We start from the raw sequence: 20,413 nt of genomic DNA on the forward strand, positions 1-20,413 counted from the left end.
CCCTCTACTTACAAAAAGTTTACTATAAAGCAATGTGCTGTGTTTCCCTGGAAGCAGCCTCATATATTCGATCTTTATAGTACTTACTGAATGCAAGGCCACAACAAGTGACTGATCTAGACCATCCAAGTTAATATAATTATACGCCATAGTGGTCATACAATGAGAAAATGAACTAATAATGTGTTTCTCAGAATGTATCCCAGTTGTTATATAATGCATGACTATATATAGGAAAGAATAAAATTAGAACCTGCCTACACAATAAACGAGAGTAAACATCAAATGGATCATACACCTAGAGAAAATGAACCCATGCAAATACCAGAGGAAAACGGATGCCATCTCTTCTTTAACGTGGGTATAAGTCTTTCTAACTATGATTCAAAAGCGAGATTTAATAACTATGTAATTTTTAAAATTTATAGAGCAATAAACACAATAAATCAAGTCAGTAGACAACTGAAACAAAAAAACAGTTGCAGCTCACAGCCAAGATGAAGGAATAATCCCTCTATCTAGATAAAGAACATTTAAAGTTGAGGGAAGGACAATGGAAAATATGAGCAAAAGACATAAACAGATAAGTGATATCAATATGGTCATGAAGCTTATGAAAAGATTCTCTTACTCATAATAAAAGAAAATGCTAACTAAAATTTCACTGAAGTATAATTTCTTACAAAAATTAAAAAGGCAATATATACTATATGTTGGGAAGGTTGTGAGGAAATAGAATGTATTCTCATACACTGTTGACAGGAATACAAATTGTTGTAACCCTATGAAAGGGAATTTGGCAACACCACAAAACTACATGTAAATTTGCCTTTTTGTCTAGAAACCCCACTTCTGTGAATTTCCCTTGAAGCCATGGCTTCAACGATTTGAAAAAATATGTATGCATGAGAATACATATTATAGCATTATTTATAATTATAAGATACTAAAAGTTATTCATATGCTCACATACATAGCAGATTTAATGAACAACTATGGTACAGCTATAACAAGACCCCTGTGAACCAATATACTGCAGTGGTTTCCAAAATATAGTGTCATAAAAAAAATCAAAGCGGGGCCAGAGATTTAGCTCAGTGGTTCTGCCGCCTGCCTCACAAGCTTAAGGACCCAAGTTCAATTCCCTGTGCCAAAAACAACACAACAACAACAACAACAAAAATCAAAGAGCAAAAATGTACTGCTAGCACATTAATTTTTAAATAAAAAGAACACACACACACATCACAGAAAGGATAAAGCTGACATAAATGAAGTAAGCAGGAGCAGGGTAGAAAGGAAGTTGACAATTCTTCTCTGAGTAAACTCTTGTGTACAGTTCCAATTCTTGAGCCTTAGTATTTTCACCAACTTGGTGGGGGAACCCCACAACCAAGTCGAAACCAAAAAGGGTGGCTAAGATAGAATATAAACAAAGAGACTAACAAACCAAACAGTTTATCAAATAACTACTGGGGGAAGGGGAGACTGATACCCTAAAAACTTAAGCAAATTTTGAATTTAACCTCTATGCTATTAAAGACAAAAACAAAACCCTGAAAATACAGGCTTCCTTTTCACACAAATATGAGGTAGTAGGTAATTCCTGTACATTCTATATTTATGTGTATGTATATATATATATATATATTCTATATAAATTCTATATTCTATATAAATATATTGTACACAGTAAGAGCCAAGCTTGTTATGGTCAAAGAAAGAAATTAATGTTAAAAGAAAAACTGACAGAATGAACCCTATGGTAGTGCTGTAGTAATACTGGAAATAACAAAGTCATTGCTTTTGTTGTTAGGTAGACAGGCACAGAGAAACAGATATGTGTGTGCATATAATACATAGATAAATATGTGTAAGTTATATGAACATGTGCATATATGCATGTGCCTACACGATCCTAGCTTTATCCATTGACAGGGACTAGAAACAATGATTATTCAGCAGCAGTGAGCATACTCAAAGCCCAAGTCTTGGTTTCTAAATGTACTCTATAATAAAATAACCAAGAGTCTGGAGAAATAACTGAGTCCAGCACTGAAACAGAGAAGCCACAACTTAGACCTGGTATACTCCAGAGCCAGCACTCAAAAGAAAGATGGGGACAAGGCAAAAGGACAAAGGAGCTACTTTGAAGGGATTTCCACTGGCCCAATCTGGGTTGATGTGAGCAAAGGAAATCACACCAAAAAAGGAAAGTTATAACATACTTGATAGAGTCACAATCCAAAGTCTACACACCTATAATTTAGCAAGTGGGAAAAAAGTAGAAACCCAACTAATAAGTCTAGAAGGAATGATGGAATTAGTAAATCACAACTTAGCAACCATATTTCATAGTCTAAAAACATCTTTCCAAAAGGTATATGTTAACTACAAAGAAAAAAATTCTACCACTGCTGGAAAATTTTTATGTATCTGAAGTTATATCAATATATGTTAACTAGAGCTTTTCATTTTAGAGAAATCTTAATTTTTCTCAGATCTTGATAATATCAAACTAGAGTTTTTAGAGCTCTTTGCTTCACCTCAAATGACTGACAGAAAGGACTGGTCATCTTTGCTTGGCAGTGGTTCCTTCCCTAGAGTTATTAACAGGTTCAAATGGATGCGAGCACCTCAGTCTTGGTGCCACATACTGACTGAGATGCCTGTCTAACAAGGTCTGTTTTTCAGTAGCTGATATTCAAAAGTTTTTCTTTGTTCTTGTTTTAATTTGATATATCTACAAGATAACTTTCCCCCTCTGGTTTACTTAGTTCACCTCTTCCTTGCACATCCTGACCTCTCTCCTTAAGGACTCAGCAGAGGAAATTATGCCATATGCATAATTTATACAGGTGTAAACTCATGCTCTGGGGACAAAATGATGATAACAGCTAACATTTACTGAACATTTTTGTATTGCCAGATTCTGCATTTCAAAGAATTCTCACAATTAAAATTACAAAGGGTAAGTTAGTAAAGGAATTTACTTATAATTTCATCAAAATGCATCTGTTATATTAACACAGTACTAATGATAACAAGAGAACAATAAAAAAATGGTACCTGATGTTCTCATTTTCTAAGATAATGTAAATTTGCTTTGGCTGTTTTCACAGCTAGTCACAAAACTCTCTTTAAAAAGCCTACAATTTATTAATATGGTGCTTTAGTTCTTTGTCTTAAAAAAAGCAAAATAAATGTTTATCTAATGAATGAATGTTTTTGTCCTTATTCTGTGATTGTTAGTCAGGTTAATAAATGATCTCAGTCATCCTCAGCAGGACAACTTCTGACCCTGAAAACTATGCTGACTCATCATAACGTGGTTTGGACCAGGCATACTGTCTATTATCTACAACAGTCTATAAAGGCAACTCACTAGTTTTTTTTTCCATTCAGATTTTTAAAAACAATGTAATTCAAATTTATTAAACAAATACAGAAACAAACCCAGATAAAGTCACAGCTCACTGCATTTTAAGGCCTGCATGATGTCGTGGTTTTTCTAGAGCCTTCTTCTCATAGTGGAGCTCTGTCTCAAGTGTCTGGCATCCCATGCACAGATGAAGGGATAGAGAACAGCTCTGGAGAATAGCCTCTGAGGGCAGGCAGTTATTAGCTTATTTCCCTATTATCATAAGTTTTTATTCTGTCTAAAAAGAACTTTGTAGTTATACGAGAAAGTTAGCAAACTTTATACTAATTACACACTTTCCAGGAAAATTAAAATTTAAAAAATATTTTAAAGATACAAAATTACTAGGAAACAGCCTCCAAGGCATCAAATAAACCCATATTAAAGTTTTCCAATTCATACATTTTTAAATAAAAGGTTGGACAGTACTTTGAAAATATAACCCCCACACACACATTTTTTCTTTAAAATAAAAAAATCACAGTTTACTTACAAGTTTTTGTATTTCACATAAAATTCCTCAACTTCTACCTCTTCTCCAGATTCCTTCTGTAACAAAACAAAACAAAAAAATTTCAGGCACATACTTAAAACCATGTACTTGAATATTTCAAAAGTAATGATTTACTCCCACATGAGCACAAGATGGCCCAAGAAGAGCAGAGCAGGGCCTCCTTGGAAAGATGCACACGCTGTGAGCTGCAGGAGGCCTGTGCGATGAAGACTGACGTGCTCAGGCCCATGCATACTACTCTACTCAACGGGCTTGAGCTTCTAAGACATGAATCATTTTAACTCCTCCCTAACCACATGCAGCTTCATTCACAACAACCTGACCCCAAATCTGGCTTTCTGCCAAACCCACAGTGTTAAGTAGACGCCAAGTGTACCATTTTCTCAGGCAGTAGCCAATTAGCAACTGCTCTCCTGAATGCCATATGTATTATTTTTGGCTGCCTCATGGTAACTTTACATTGTGGGTTTGTAATGTTTTAAAATATTTAAAAGACATTTATTTCTCCATATAGTTAATAACTCTAAACAAGAAACCATATAAAACTAAACCTTGTTCTTATGCTGTAATTTCAGTGCATCATTATTCATAGTTTTAGTTTTACTCAATGGTACAATTAAAACCTCTCAGACAAGATGTCTCACATACACAGCAGCCAAATAAAATTAACACTCCAAATACTTCATTTAGGCTAGGTTAAAATCCTGATACATGTCAGCCAAATCAAGAGCTTTCAGTGGTAAAATTATCTGTAACATCTCCTTTGATCCTACCTGCTACAGCGTATGCAGAAGATAATGTTTAAATGATATTTCAGACATCTCTCTCCACTCCCCTCTTTTGGTTATAGGCTGTTGAACAAGTCATAATATGTAATTTTCATCTAGAGCATTTGATCAGCTAAAGCAAGGGTATAAAATATAAACATCCCTTACAGATGTTTCAAAATTGCTTTTATACTGTACAGGAGTCCCAAAGCCTGTTTTGAGGGTCATACATGGGTGCTGCACTGCGTCATCGATGCTTTGAAGAAAATTCAGGTGAGTAGGAAGACAGCAGAGGACAAACAAAAGAGCAAAGACTTATACTGCATAACAGATTGGCACAGATCTGTTCAAGGGCATGATTTCCCTCAATGTATAATCTTCAAGTTACTGTGAGTGATTGCGAACTTAAGGTTTTGTTCACAATTTTCCCTTTATCAGTTAAACTTGAATTTTACACATTTTTCAGCTTGTCTAAAAATCACCAATAAGATGACCTGGTATTCAGGAATGTGGTCAACACCTATTAATATCTGGTTGTACTTTAATGGGTCTGTGAAAGCTCATAACTATAAAACAGCTTTTAAACCAGTATATTCAGGATAACATCCTTATTACAGACTTTTAGTTACACAAAATGAAATGAAAAGTGGCAAGTATCTTTAAAAGCCAGCCATATAAACCTGGAATTCATTTACAGATAAATTATAGTCAATTCAAGTAACAATCCATCCAAGATGCAGCTGTAATACTTCCCTATTTTGTTACCATTTCAAGATATATCTTGAATTAAGAGATTCTAGTAGAAGGGTTACGATTTAGATAAGACAGTAGATAGTAGAAAATGAGGAAGAATGAAAGGCTAGATCTTTTAATGTCTCTCACAACATATCGTGAGAGTCAAACCTACAATATAATTAAAAAATCTGCGCTTTTACTCTTTTTTATACTGTATTTCTTTAAATTATGAGTTTTTAAAATGACTTTTTTAGGTAGTAATGAAACATGATTTATTATTTCTATGCTCTCATTTCCTTCTTGTTGAGATTTTCTTCTACATTGTTCTTCCTACTCCATTCTAAATGGTCTCACTGTTCCATAATTCTAAGTGGACACCAAAACTCACAGGATCAAATCTCCTACAGTAGAGACAGTTTTTATTCTATCTCAATTCTCTTACTAAAAATTTCTCTCACAATCACTATTTCCAACTCTTACTAGTATTCATTTCCTTATGACCAGCTAGTCCTCTAGAAAACTGCTGTGAAGATATCTAACAAGAGGGTCTAGATATAGTTTGGGTTTGAAGTGTTCCCCAAAATCCCATGTCTCCAAATGCTTAGACCTCAGTTTGGTACTATTTATTGAGAGGTGACAGAAACTTTAGGAGGAAGGGCCCAGTGGGAGGTCTTGTGCAATAGGAGTATGTCTTTGAAGGGAGTAGTGGAACCCTAGGGCCTCCTTTCTCCCTACCTCTTTCATCTTTTCTGACCACAAAGTTATCAGCTCTGCTCCTGCCATGATATGCTGTCACAGGCCCAAAGCAATGAGGTCAATCCGTCATGGACTAAAACCATACATCCATGAACTCAACCCTTTTCTCTATGTAAATTGGTGGGGGGGGCTGTCTAGAGCTTCCTGGGAGGAAAGGACTGGGTTCTGAAACCTCACTTAGCAACACCTGGAGCTGGTGCAGAAGTGTCCCAGGATCTATATCTTTCAGATGTCCCCTAAATATAGCAACGTGTTTTGTTTAAATGACCACAGATGTAGGATAACCACCTATAAATAGAACTATTTTTCACTTTTTCCTCTCATATAAATACAAACATACTCACCTCTTTATTTTACTGATACCCAAACAAATACATGTGAATTTATGAGTTTTCTGGAGCACCATTTCAATTACTCACTAAATGACAGTCATTTTGACCAGCCTCATACACCTCATACTACCCAATTTTCAGATGTCATCCCTTAATATGCATATCCAATGAATAACAAAGTCAGAGCGCTAGGTCCACTTTTACACATACATACCACTTAAAATTACTAAATGAACAGCCATCATTACGTTTCAGAGCACTCTAGTTCCATGTGTTCAACAGACTATTTCTGACAAATGTGCCTCATGTATAGAAAATTTAATTATTCATAAGTTTAACCTTTTAAACATATTAAACCATATTTGTTCCATTCTTCACTTAAGCCAGAACCCTTGATTGTACAATAAATAGACTCCTGTGGCCACCTGGATTCAAAATGCTACCCAGCAATGGATACTCCTATAGCCTAAAAGAATGAAAGATCTTTCCTAAGCAATCTGTTATAACCTAAATAGATACCTTGGACAAACAAAGCTAAACTACAATGTAAAAAAGAAAAATTTTTCCCAGTATAGTTGTGCACATCTGTAATCCCAGCATCTGAGGGGTTGAGACAGGAGGCAGGAAGATTTTGAGTTTGAGACCAGCCTGGGCTACTGAGTTCAAGGCCAGCTTGAACTACAGTGAGATTCTATCTCAAAAAACTAAAAACATCAAAACAAAACCAAGTTAAATAAGGCATAAAAGAATGAAAAAGTACCTTCACAAAGATAGCAATAAGACATGGGTATGAATCACTTTTGGCCCAATTTATTAATAGAGATAAATCACAGTTTATTTAGGGAGAAGAACACAATAATGAATGAAACTAAGAGTTTTTACTTTAACTTTATGCTTTTATTTTTAGTTATAGAATTCAAAATGAGGAGAATTAAAATAATAATCCTGGAATTGAAAGAAAAATAAAAAATTTTAGGAAATACAGCCAAAATTTGTCTTTAAAACCCTTTTTTAACCTTTTAATACTCAAAGACTTTGAATTGTACTCCAGAAATAGATGACTAAAAATAGCAGAAAGAGCTAATGACTGAATACAGAAAATGAAAGACTTTAACTTTTAAGTGATCTAAATACCCATTCACATGTAGTAGCTACTTCAAAATCAAGTACAAATAAAACTATGGCCCTTCCACTGGGTCACATTCAAATTAACTTGGGTCAATATTTTAAAATGCCTGATTGTACAGAAATGGACAACCATATTGGTCTAGAAATGTTAGTTTATTTATTTTTTTTCCATGTGTACAGGGGTAACACATTGTACTAAATATGTGAGGTCATATCTACGTGGGTTTGATTACAGAAACTAATAAAGTATTCTCTAAATAATGAAAAAAAGAATAAGATAAGACTATAAGAGCAAGAAGCAATTTAAATATGTTCGGAGACCATTTTCATCTCCAGAATTAAGGATTATTTTAATGTTACATCATTGCCTTTTCTCTTTTACTTTCCTTTTTAGTTTTATTTTAGGATTCCCTATTTTTAATGTTCATAGAGATTTCTTTAACTGAAATACCAAATAGTTTCTTTGGTGTGAAAAACTATAATAGTACACAGGATCCTAATGAGATAATTCATAATATGAAATAGGAAGTAAAGGGCTAAAGGTGTAGGGAAAGTGGGAAGGGTGGGGCAAAGGTAATAAGGGAGAGGGAAAAAAATATGAGAAACTGAAAAAATAGAAATAAAGTGTTTGCAAATGGGGAGGGGAGGAGGGGGTGAAGGGAGGGCAGGGACAAGGGGAAAAAATGAGAATCAAGACCTATTATGTAAAGGTACAGAAGCCCAATGATGAATGTAACTGTATTGTATACCTAGACTGTACCAATAAACTCAATTAAAAAATATATATTTAAATGCCTGAGACATCCCCATTTAACACAAGGTGCTTGCTGAATGAGGAAGTTTTGCCAGAAATTTTTGTGAGTTGCACAATTCCATCATAACAGAACAACATACTTTTGAGTTTATAGCAATGAGGACGACTGACTGAAAACTATCGAGTCCCCATTATGAGTTAACACTCTGCAGGACAGGCAATGGGGTACCACAGTCACTTTCTACAGTACTGGCAGGGACACAGAAAGACACCTTTTCAGATACAACTCTTAAATTATTCATAGTAGTAGGAAACACACCAGCAAAAGCATAGCTAGAATTCACAGAAAAATTTCAAATTTCCTTTTGCTTCTATTTGTGATATTTTCCTCCAGTGTTTCTAAAGCTGGTAACTTTAATAAATAGTTTAATAACCTCCCTGAGAGCATTAGCAATTTAAAAGTTCCTGTTAACATTATCTTCTCTAGATTTTAAATGCCCTTTAAAAAAAATAACATAATAGACAAGCAATTCTCTTCCTTGCTTCAAATCATACATCAAGGCATATCACAGGCCTCCAGATGAATGTTTCCACTAATTTTCTCCATCCTAAAATTCACATCTTTTATGTAGTTATAATGATGGTGGGGTGGTATTGTAACATGGTCTCACTATTACAGGCTGGCCTTGAACTTACAGTTTTCTTGCCTTAGCTTCCTGAGTGTTAAGATTATAGGTGTGCACTACCACACCTGGCTAAATTATCATTTTCAATGCCCTATGGTAAGATGAACTGGATCATCAGTAAATGGTAACAACACCTATGCCTAAAATGTGCACACTTGTCCTTAAAGGGTAGCTAAGAAAAAAAAAGGATAACACAGAAAGAAGAAAAAAACAAAACACAATGTCCTACATAATGCATAGTCTAAGAAGTAGATCTGAATAACAGCTAATTATAATTTGCAACCTCCAAACCTGCTGAGTAGGCCTGCTGAAGTACTATCAATTGAATGAAAATCACTGTATCTCATTAAATGACATGCTATTTACTTAAACAAGTCACTTCAATTCAGTGAAGGGGATTATTCTTTAAAGCACGTCAAGTATTTAAATTTTACCATATATTTATAATTTGCAAATGAACAGTCCTAGCATCATTAGTAGGATAAAAATATAACCTTTCTAATGAGTTAAATAGTGTTCACTTCTGCTTGGACAGGTGGGAGAGTTGGCTGACATTTTATCATTTAATTCATTACAGCAAAAATCTTTAGTGTCATCAGATATCCACATACACAATAAATTCCATTTGAAAATATCTTGACATATTCCTTCTGATTATTTCATATGAATAGCAAAAACTTACTATTTGATAATCCTGGGATCTTACTTTAAGTCCCATAATTTCTCCAATCCTCATTTTCTCACTGGGCAATTATACTTTGTAAATTTTACTGAAGAGAAACCACTTTATTTCACATACTGAAAAACTGAAGTTGATTTTGGGGTATATAGTTAGGTGGCAGAGTGCTGCCTATCATGTACAAAGCCCTGGGTTCCATCCCCAGTGTTGCAAAAACAAAATACATACACATAAGCTTCATTTCTACGCATCTTGAATGCAAATAAAAAGAATTGTGAGCTCCTCTGTTCTTGTCTAGCTTGGGAAAATGCTTTACCTCTTTTAAATAATTATGGTGACATCTTGGTGCATTTACATATTCTAACATGCAATTTTCAGTGTCTTTAAAAAGTTGTCTCCTTTAGGTACAGTGTATATGAGTCCCTCAAGAAGGCAATCACAAGTTCTTAAAGGTCACCTTTGCAGAACAACATGAACTTTGTCTAACTTTGAAAAATTAATCATACCATCTTTGAAAATTACACTGAAAATAGCCCTATATTTCACCTTTGCACTAGTAATGTAAGTATTTCAACTAAAAATGAATAAAGGAAAAAAGGTTACAAAATTTTTGAGAAACTACCTACTTGCCAAAAGAATAAAAAGACTATCTATCCCACCATAAAAGAGTAGGGTGGAGGACCTTCCAAAGAGAGATGAGAGGTTAGACACGTTTCTGACTATTATGAATAATTTGTAATAAAAAAGCAGTCTGTAACTGAGAATCTTATACATTTCTTTGGCAATCTCTGAGTTCCTTGCCTACTCTAAGTGATGTAACAAATCTTAATATATTTTATTTCATGGCTTAATATATTTTAATTTCATCTGAGGTTAAAATGTTCCAAAGATTTATACTAGGCTAAGAAATCATATGAGGGCCAGAGATTTAGCCTGCTTCGCAAGTGCAAGGTCCCGAGTTTGATCCCTGGTACCAAAAAAAAAAAAAAAAATCAGACAAGATGAAAAATATCACCAAAAATTCTACCTTACAACAGCCATCTCTTAAAACAAAATTGCAAAGCAAATAATCCTAGAAGAGCCACACACACCATAGATTCTGATTGTTTCAAATGGTGCTTACCTGCTTTTTCACTGAACGGCTGCTCATGATTTTTTCTACCACTGGACCTTCTGCATCAACAGATTCCTAAGAAAATAAAGGGGCATAAATCAACCCAAATGGAAAACATTTCATTTCTTGCTACAAAGGCAAGAAAATATTTCCCTTTGCCCCTATCTCCACACTTTTAAATCGCTGGGTACAAAGTCAGCAGTAGGAAATATGACTGAAAAGAACAAAAATCTCACTCTACAGAAAGCCAAAAGGAAGAGCGCTGTGCCTATTACTCCATGATTATGTGATTTAATTACGTAGACTAGCATGGGTCCCTCAAGCCAGAGAGCATTCAGAAACTCCAGCTGCCAAGAGAAAATAATCTCTGCATGACAGCAGTCAAAAATATAACTTTTCTTCATCTATACCCACGGGGTAAATATACTCATCATTCTGTTATTGTAGGCAGTTTTTATCTACAGAGGTCACATAAAACACTATGCCACAGCATAACATACCACAAATTACCAAGTAAGACACAAAATTGCATTTAACATACTGCACTTTCCAATGTGTTAGCAGTTTGTTAACTAAAGTACAGTAATAGTAAAAAGTATTATTTTAAAAATAATCTTACATTAGTTATCTATATTTTATCCAAACTATTTTATCCATCATTTACATTGCACAGAGAATAAAGTATGCCCTGCTGGGTACTACAAGGCAATAATTTCATAAAGGGGTTCTTACCGTGTTAAACAGCAGGAGACCAGCTTGAGTGGTTTATTAAAGTCCCAGAAGCTACAGCACTGAATTCTCAGAGGTAAATTCAGTTGCCTCATATTCTAGCTCTTACTCTTCCCTCAGCATAGACCATTGACTCTCCAAAATTGTGTTAAATTACACTTCACAGGCTTGTATAAAAATAAATTTCAGTGAACAGGGCTTTTAAAAAGATACTGCAAAACAACTAATTTCCCAAAGCACATTAGCCAACATCAGATGAATGTCCCCCTGCTGAAAGTCCAACACTGTCACTGAACTACTCAGATTCCAGCTATAAGATCTACAGTTCATCTTTTAAATGCATACATGAACCACACAAATCTGGCTGCTAACCTGCTGCTCTGACTGTGAAGTGTTGGAGGGAGAATCTCTCCCAGCAGCATCTGCATCATCTGCCTCCTCATCAGAAATCTTGAACTCCAAGTCTTCAGTGTATCGCTTTCTCTTCACTTGCCTGCTAGACCGTCTCTTCTAAAAAACAAAAAACAAAACAAAACAAAAAAACCAACAATGTGGGTTTTAAAAAGCAATCACCGGTGCTCTTTTAACATAGCTCAGGGTGGTAAGATATGTTTTAAAAAGATGATGTTAAAGAAAAGTCGGTCATGTTAATTCCGTAAATCAAGTGAATAGATCATCGTGACAACAAATATAAAGAAAGTAGGGGAAAAGCTGGACTGAAGTCTTGGGGCAGCCATTACACTGCCACTCCCAGAAAAATGTCCTTTAACAGGAAAATGTAACTAACAATGAATCTTGTTCCTCATTTCATCAGGGTTTCCACCAAATGAGAATGGCAATATTGGACCTGGGTAATGAATCTATATTGTTCTGTCTATTCCTATAAGACTGAAAATTTTTCACATAAAAAGTCCACATTTTAAAAAATGGTTTTTATTTTTAAAAGCCCACATCTTCTTTATCCAGCCACCAGTTGATGGCATCTGAGCTGTTTCCAAGATTAAGCTATTACAAACTGCTGCTATAAATATGGGTGCACATATATAACTATGGTATAACGCTTTTAATTCTTTTGGGGAGATACCCAGCAGAGAAAGAGCTCAGTCAAATGGGACCTCTACTCCTAGTTTTTTGAGGTATCTCCATACTGACTTCCACAGTGGCTACACCAGTTTACACTCCACCAACAGTGGAGTAGAGAAAGGTTCCTTTTTCCCACACCCCCACCAAGAATTTGTTATTGGTTGATTTCTTGATAGCAGCCATTCTTTGTGGGGTGAGGTGGAATCTGTGTTGCTTTCACTTGCAATTTGCAGATGACAAGTGATATTGAACATCTTTTCATATATTTATTTGCTATTTATTTATAATGGATGCACATTGAGGCCATATTCTCAAGTAAAATAAATAGGACATACATGCGTAAATACCAAATAGCTTCTCTGATATGCGAAACTGAAAGTGTAAATGAGGATCAGACTATATAACAGATAATGTGAAATGGGAAGAAAATATCCACAGGGGAAGGGGAAGTGGATGGAGAAAGGGAAAAAAAGGAGGGAAAAGAATATGAGAAAAGGAAAAAACAGAAACAAAGTCTTTGTAAACAGGGACAGGTGGAGGCAGTTGATGGGAAGGCAGGGGAATGGGGAAAAAAATAAGAACCAAGATATATCATGTAAAGGTACAAATTTCAAATGATGAATGCCATCATACTGCATAACTAAAAATGTACCAATAAACTTAATGAATTTTTTTAAAAAGTCCCCAAAAGTGAATCCATTAGAAGATACTCTGTAAATTACAACATTCTATATAAATACTATTACACTATTATCCAAGGTACCCCATATTTCAGAAGACTACTTAAATAAAAAGTTTCTATATTTTACTTTTGGTCCTTAAAGAAAAAGCCTGAAAATTTGGAAGCGACAAAGGGTTGAACGACAAAATTCATAACTGACTAGGAAGATTAAGTGTAACTGCTTTAACTTTTTACCTTGCTGATTAAAGTATGACTGGTAATAGCTAGCATTAGTATAATTGTTTGTACTCTTGTGATCAAAATATAACCGAGCATAGCCTCTGTAGGACAACGTGGCCACATCTAGCAGTACTGAAACATGCCAACACTTTGGCCAGCAGTTCCCCTTCCAGTAAGCTACATACATATCTTGGGAATATCTGCAAGGCAAATTGCCAAATGAAAAGTCACATAACAGTATGTATCTGATAATTCTACTTAAGATAAATAAAACACTTTGGCTATTTAGATGTGTGTATTATCAAAAAACTCCTGAAGACAAAGGGCATATATATATATCTTACGTATTTCTTCATGCCTCAAAGAATATTTGCTTAAAAATGAATGTATGTGCTTTTATTAACGAAAAAAAAAATGAAAACTCGCACAAATTGTTGGTATTAATTCTTAGAAAAGAGTAAAAGGAACAGAGGGGAGTTTATGTTTTGAATTGGTCCTAAAATAAATGTTCTGTAAAGTCTTTAAGAGATGAAGGATTGAACAGAAAAATTCATAATAACAATGAAAAGTAATTTTTAAGTAAAAACTTCAACTGTTTTTGCAAATTTTGTTCAAAATAACTCTATATTGTTTGATCTTTTAAACAAATATTTAGTACTCTTAGTTAAAATGGTGAGAAATATGGATACGTGATAAAATCTAAATATGATATGCACAAGATTTAAATTGTTAATGAATGGAAGAATTTTACAACTAGAGACTGTGTTAGCAAAACACACAGAAGAAATAAAAATAATACTGAAAAAACATGATGTAAAGTTTTTCTAAGGATTATGAAATAAAACTGTTTAAACAACCTCATGAATTTTAAAGCTGGTACAGCAAAGCAAAGATAGGCAACATGCTCATCATGTACACCAAGGGTAAGGCAGGCACTGACTCTCTCAAGTCAGGACCAACACAGTCTGACTTTTTCCTACAGATAGGGCCTGCTTTTAATCTTCTTAAGTTTGTGCTCTTCCTTACTCTCAGAAAGAGATTTGAGACAGTTCACACTCAGTATAATGTGACAGTCTCAGCCCTAGAGGAGGGCAAGAGAGGCACAGAGCCCCTTTCTGACAAAGGTCATTTAGGGTAAGGTTTCATTAACACTAAGTGTCCTTGACCAGAAGGAATGACATGAGGTAGAGGTTGCTTCAGGGATCCTCCTAACCAAGACAGAGCTTCCATGCTGGTCAGAATAGTCAATCACTAGTGAAGGCAGCAGAGTGATCAATGGCAGTTCTGCCATTTGGATCCTTCTCCACATCATAGGATGCAGTTCGATCTCACAAGCCATTCAGCTGAATGTTCCTGCTTGAACCAGCCCTGAATTTCATGTGGCTTTGGATGAGTTATTTTGTGGGCCTCAGTTTCCTGGCCAGTAGAATGGGATTGAGGACAGTAACTAACCCTTACAAATACTGTGAAGATCACATAAGGGATTTCATTCAAAGCATTGTAAAATGCAATTAGTAAGACTAAAGTTATCATTAATAAGCTCTAGGTTTCTAAAGAAAAATGGCCCAATTATCTTGTAAAGCTTCCCTTCTCTCTTTCCAAAGCTGTCCTACTTGTTTTTGCTCTCAGACCCACTTTCCACTCCTCACTTTTGGACTGTCAATTTCTTTAAGATATAAAAGACTTATTTAAAAAAAAAAAGACTTATGAAGAACAGTTTTAATTTTGTGAAAGCATAGTATCTATATTTTATTGGATATATTAAATGGATTACTTATATTTCCATCTTTATACCATTACTGTAAGAGGGATGTGGTACTAATGATCCATTTGAGGTGTTTTATCAGGTTTCCATGCTTAAGGCCACGGAGTCATAGTATGCTTCCTGCACAAATAACTGGATAGGTTCTAGACAGGGTTTAAGACAAATCCACTTTACATTAAATCCCATTCTAATATTAATGAAATGTTTCAGTAATAAAAAAAGAGGGGATCTTTAACATAATAATTCATCTTAAGGTCACTGACTTTGGGTATCAAGACTCCTTTTACAAGTTCCTAATATAAAATTAAATTATTCACCATATACTAATTCTATTATGTTGACTTAATTTACTATGATCTGTAAGATTTCTGTGAATATAAATGAAACATAACAATTGTATTTAAACCATAACTCAAAACTTTTGGGTTTATATTAAAGTAATGTCCACTTTTAAAACTTGTATTGCTTCACAAAAAATACTTGCACTTAAAACATAAACCTGTTTTAACTGAACAGAAGGTTTAAATGTGTTTCCAGGATCTCCCTGTTATAATACTTTGTGAATTTTGAGTTAGTTAAATGTGTATGGCATTTACTTTTGGAATTCAATCACAAAATTCAAGAATTTTAACTCTAAGCCTTTCATGCACATGCTACAAGAAACATAAGAAATAAGCAGTCAGCATCACTTTCTACATAAGAGATATCTGGAACTGAACCCCTAACAGTTACACATTAGCTAACTGGAAAGGATGCGCTGACATTCATTTGAATTGTCATTTTTCTATAAGTGAAATGTAGAAGAAAAAAATACCCAAATTAGTATTCATAAAGTCCACTTGAGTTTTAATATAAGCAGACTTTTAAAAACACCAGCATTTTTTGAAATAACAGATTTCCATGATTTGGGAATAAATTTTTAAATACTGTCCAAAACTACTGCCATAAGGTTCTTCATCAAGCAAATACAAATCAAGAAAATATACCCTGGAGGATAAAAATAAAATTCAAGATCATTAAAATACTTTATTTAAAACTGCTTAATCAATTAAAAAAAATAACAATTACCTTCCCAATATCTTTCCACTGATGTATAATAAAAAGAAATTACCTAATTAACCCACAATGCAATGGTATCATGTTAGTTATACAACCAAATTAAACAACACCAAATCACACTCATTCATTCTGTCTCCCTTTTTCTCTTCTACTCAAAAACAACAAAAATAACAAAAAGAAATCTAAAATCACTTAGACTAGAGCTACATATTGCAAATATTTTGTTTCTAATTGGTAGGGGTACAGTTGAAAGTTCTAAGTGTGTACTAAATGATAAAAACAAAACAAAACAAAACAACAACAAAAAAAAACACTCATAAGCTTTTCAGGGTTGGTTTCTTATTCCAGTGGGACTGCTCAGTAACTGTTCCCTGATAACTCAGATGTCACTCACACAAGTCACATTCCCAGCCATCCCAGTGGACTAGACTGGCATACTTCCAAGAAACCTAACAAGAAATAATTTTTAATCGTCACATGCAAGCATCCCCTCAGTCCAATAAGTGAAGGCATCATACTTTATACATAAGAACCCAAATTCCTAATGTTTATTTCAGGGCTAATTTCTGAATTAATTCCTACAAAAATCCTCTGTAAGTCAGGAAAATCTCACACTGGAACGTTCTGCAGCATTGCCTTTGGAATACTACTGACCTGTTCACAAAAACTTTAGTATTATTACATGAACATATTTCATCTCTGATCATCAGATGTCAGAAAACTAAGACAACCTACAAATTGTGCCTTGGATTTTATGTTGTGAAATTTAAAAAAAAGACATACAACCAAACTTCAAAGAAATTATAAAACTGTGAGTCAAGCTGTAAATGAACTAATGTAAACCACTGTCAGCAATTACATATACTAAAAACTGGAAAAATATATATTTATAGAAATAAAGGAAGAGTTTTCGTTTTATTAATTACAAAGTCAAAGATGGCAAAACAAAACTGGTTAGGAGTTTATGTGTTGTTTCCTCCCAACCCCCCATACTAGCTCTCATCACTATGAATATAATATTCCAACAATAAAGTCATCTCACAACATCTACAAAAAAGGTGTGTGCGGGGGGGTTGTGATGTACTTTATATGTGGCTAAAGTTAACCATGGTAAATAACTGAAATTCAGGGATGGAATGATGGTATTACCTGTACACCTGGGTCTTCATCTTCTTCAGGAGGAGGAGATGGCGGGGGTGTTTTGTCTAAGTCTGAATTTTCAGAACCTTCTGTTTTTCCCTTGTTGACCTTTTTCTTCAAAGCATTTGCTTCTGAATCAGATTTCTTATTACTAGAATTCAAAGTAGATCACTTAGTGTTCACTTTTTAATGTGGCTTTCTTCATTTCCCATACCTTCTATTTCCCACATTAATATCCCTGAAGTATGACTGACAACTGATAAGTCAATACATGTTGGCCATTTATAGTTAAATGGTATTCTCAACTTAGCAAAACTTTGTATTGATGACTGTTAGCAAATATCTGACCTAATTAAAATAAAATTGCAAGCAAAAACTCTTAATACCATACACAGTATACTTTTTCAAACTCCTTGCCTGGATCATGCATTTAGCTCAGTGGTTCCACTGCCTGCCTCACAAGTGCAAGGTCCTGAGTTCAAGCCCTGGTACCCAAAAAAATAAAAAATAAAAATAAAAAAAAACTTAGTTTCAAAAACTATAGTAAAATATAAATAATAAAAATACTGCCAATATACCCAGCCATAATGACTAAAAAGTTTTATCAAATTTTTCAGGTGTGGAACACTTTTTTCTGAACTGTCAAAGAAAAATACCATACAGTGATCATGTCTTTGGGTTTCTTACAGATTGCTTTTCTTACTTCTGTTCAAATCCTTTGTGTCTAGCACTATTAAATATCCTCTTATACCATCCAGTTACATTTTTATCCAAATTTACATATTTTAATAAAAATTATACAGCAAATTCAAAAAATATATAATTTTACTTAATGCTGTGTTCTTAATTAAAAGTAAGTTTTATTTTGGTGGTAGGCTTTTTTCAAGATAATCACTACTAGTCTTTTTTCAAATGTTAGGTCTGTGAAATTAAAAATATTGCAAAGCAAGCCCAATAATTAATGCACAAGTTCCAAAATATATTGCTGACAAATGATAATAGAATTTGAATATTCTATATTATATAAAAGATATGAAGGAACTCTAAGAAAAATACTTTCAAAATTTAAGTTTTAAATTAGAAACTTTACTTTTGACAGTCTTGTTAGAATACAAACTTAATACTATCTGTGATTTCCATATCATTCCTAAGATTTTCTAACATCAATTAGTATTTCTTAATAATGAAAATAATCCAACCTTGGCAATGATTATTCTTTTTACTATTTGTAGGACTCTCAAATTCTAATTAATTTTATATGTATAAAATGATATATTTCAAAAATCTAAATTTATTTATTGCCTTATAAATTCCCAGAGAAGTGTGTTGACAGAATGCATTAAACTGATTTTTTTTTTTTAGCTTCAGCTGCTACAAAAGGAAAAAGACAAGATCCTCTTTATGCTTTTACCTAAGTAAGGCATATGCTATAAGAAATATTTCAAAAGTGCTGCTAATGACAGTGTATCCAACACATACCTAAAATGTATTTTTTCAACTAAAATACTTGATTATCTTAAACTAGCTTTATTTTTATTTTGTTGTTAACATTCTAGCACAATTAACAGCCATATAAAGAAATAAAAAAAATCAAGATTATAGCAAATAACGTGTAGGTCTAAAGAGTCAATTTTATTTAAAAAAGAAAAAAGGCAGTGTCCTTAAAACTTCAAGTCACCAAAATATTCACAGAAAGCATAATATTTTTTAAATTAAAAAAAAATCCATACAACAGTTCTTCATCCAACTGTCCTAGTGTTTACGCTACACATGGACAGAAGTCTCCCCTACTATGAGGCTCCATTTCCAGCATTTATTTCCGCTCTAACTGCCACAAATTATACAATACTACAGCTGAACACTGGGCCCCTTTCCTTTCATCTGCACGCCAAGAGCAATCAGATTACCCTGGTAACCAGCGGTCACATGACCAGCACCTGCTCTTTTGGCTGGATGCCACTGACTAAAGCCATCTGCTTCCCTCAATCAGCTTTCAAACATTCTCAACACCTGCGCTGCAGTGTTTTGTGGTTTCTTTTATCAAATCAGTGCAAAACTGCTTCCAAAACTTTACATATTTCTCAAATTTGTTTAAATCAGAGGTAGGCCTGTCAAAGAGTTGAACCACTGCCAGGTAAAGTGAGCTGGCAGCTATGCTTTCCATGGTGACCTTTCTCTACTAGAGTGAAACACACAGTTTAATTTAGTGGGGTGGCCAGGCACTGTGTGCACTGTCCTACAGGAGCAAAAGGCTTATTTGTCTGGAAGCCAACCAGAGCCCAGGTCTGAGAAAACATCTATTTGCTGGAGGAGAGAAGTGCTAATGATTTTCCATCTGCCCTTCCCAAGGATGAACTGTATGGAACTTCCAAGATGGCTGAAAGTCAGATAGAACCTCTCCAAATGCTTAGACAAAAAAGCCTGAAAGACGCACTTACCACAAATCTGATTACTGAAAGATTGCAAACTCATTAGACCCTGCACCATTAATATTTAGAGACAGCTAGGCATTTCCAAGTACCTATATACAGGTCAAATACGCTAAATCAAAAGAGGCTACAAAATCTTCAGTGTTCACCCAAAGGCATTACAATCCAGGAAAAAATTATGTTGTCTGTATAAAGTTGCCTTTGTTAGTATTCTTGAATAAGCTAATCTGAATTTTCAACTAAATATTGTATTAAAACTGTTTTGATCCAAAATAGCCAATGTCAAATGGTTTGACAAATGATGGTAATGTACAATGAGGGGTAAGAGTATTGGTAACAGTCAGACAGACCTTAGGTTCAAGTGCCAACTGTTGCTTATGATTTGTGACCCCAGATAAATCTGTTCCCCTGAGCCTTGGTT

At 34.3% G+C, this 20,413-nt stretch overlaps 1 protein-coding gene across 2 annotated transcripts in view; it reads right to left on the reverse strand.

Moving 5' to 3' along the window:
- Chd7 (chromodomain helicase DNA binding protein 7) overlaps positions 1 to 20,413 on the reverse strand; it is a 122,230-nt gene that overhangs the window by 53,857 nt on the left and 47,960 nt on the right. For both annotated transcript variants that reach the window (XM_010640544.3, XM_010640533.3), the window contains exons 3-6: positions 17,573 to 17,714; positions 11,988 to 12,125; positions 10,896 to 10,961; positions 3,915 to 3,970 (exon numbers count right to left, since the gene is read on the reverse strand). In XM_010640544.3, coding sequence (XP_010638846.1) covers positions 3,915 to 3,970; positions 10,896 to 10,961; positions 11,988 to 12,125; positions 17,573 to 17,714 — 402 coding nt within the window. The remainder of the gene's footprint in view (positions 1 to 3,914; positions 3,971 to 10,895; positions 10,962 to 11,987; positions 12,126 to 17,572; positions 17,715 to 20,413) is intronic.

The sequence above is a fragment of the Fukomys damarensis genome, unplaced genomic scaffold (genome assembly GCF_012274545.1).
Source record: "Fukomys damarensis isolate Sample0158 unplaced genomic scaffold, DMR_v1.0_HiC HiC_scaffold_5, whole genome shotgun sequence".
NCBI lineage: Eukaryota > Metazoa > Chordata > Mammalia > Rodentia > Bathyergidae > Fukomys > Fukomys damarensis.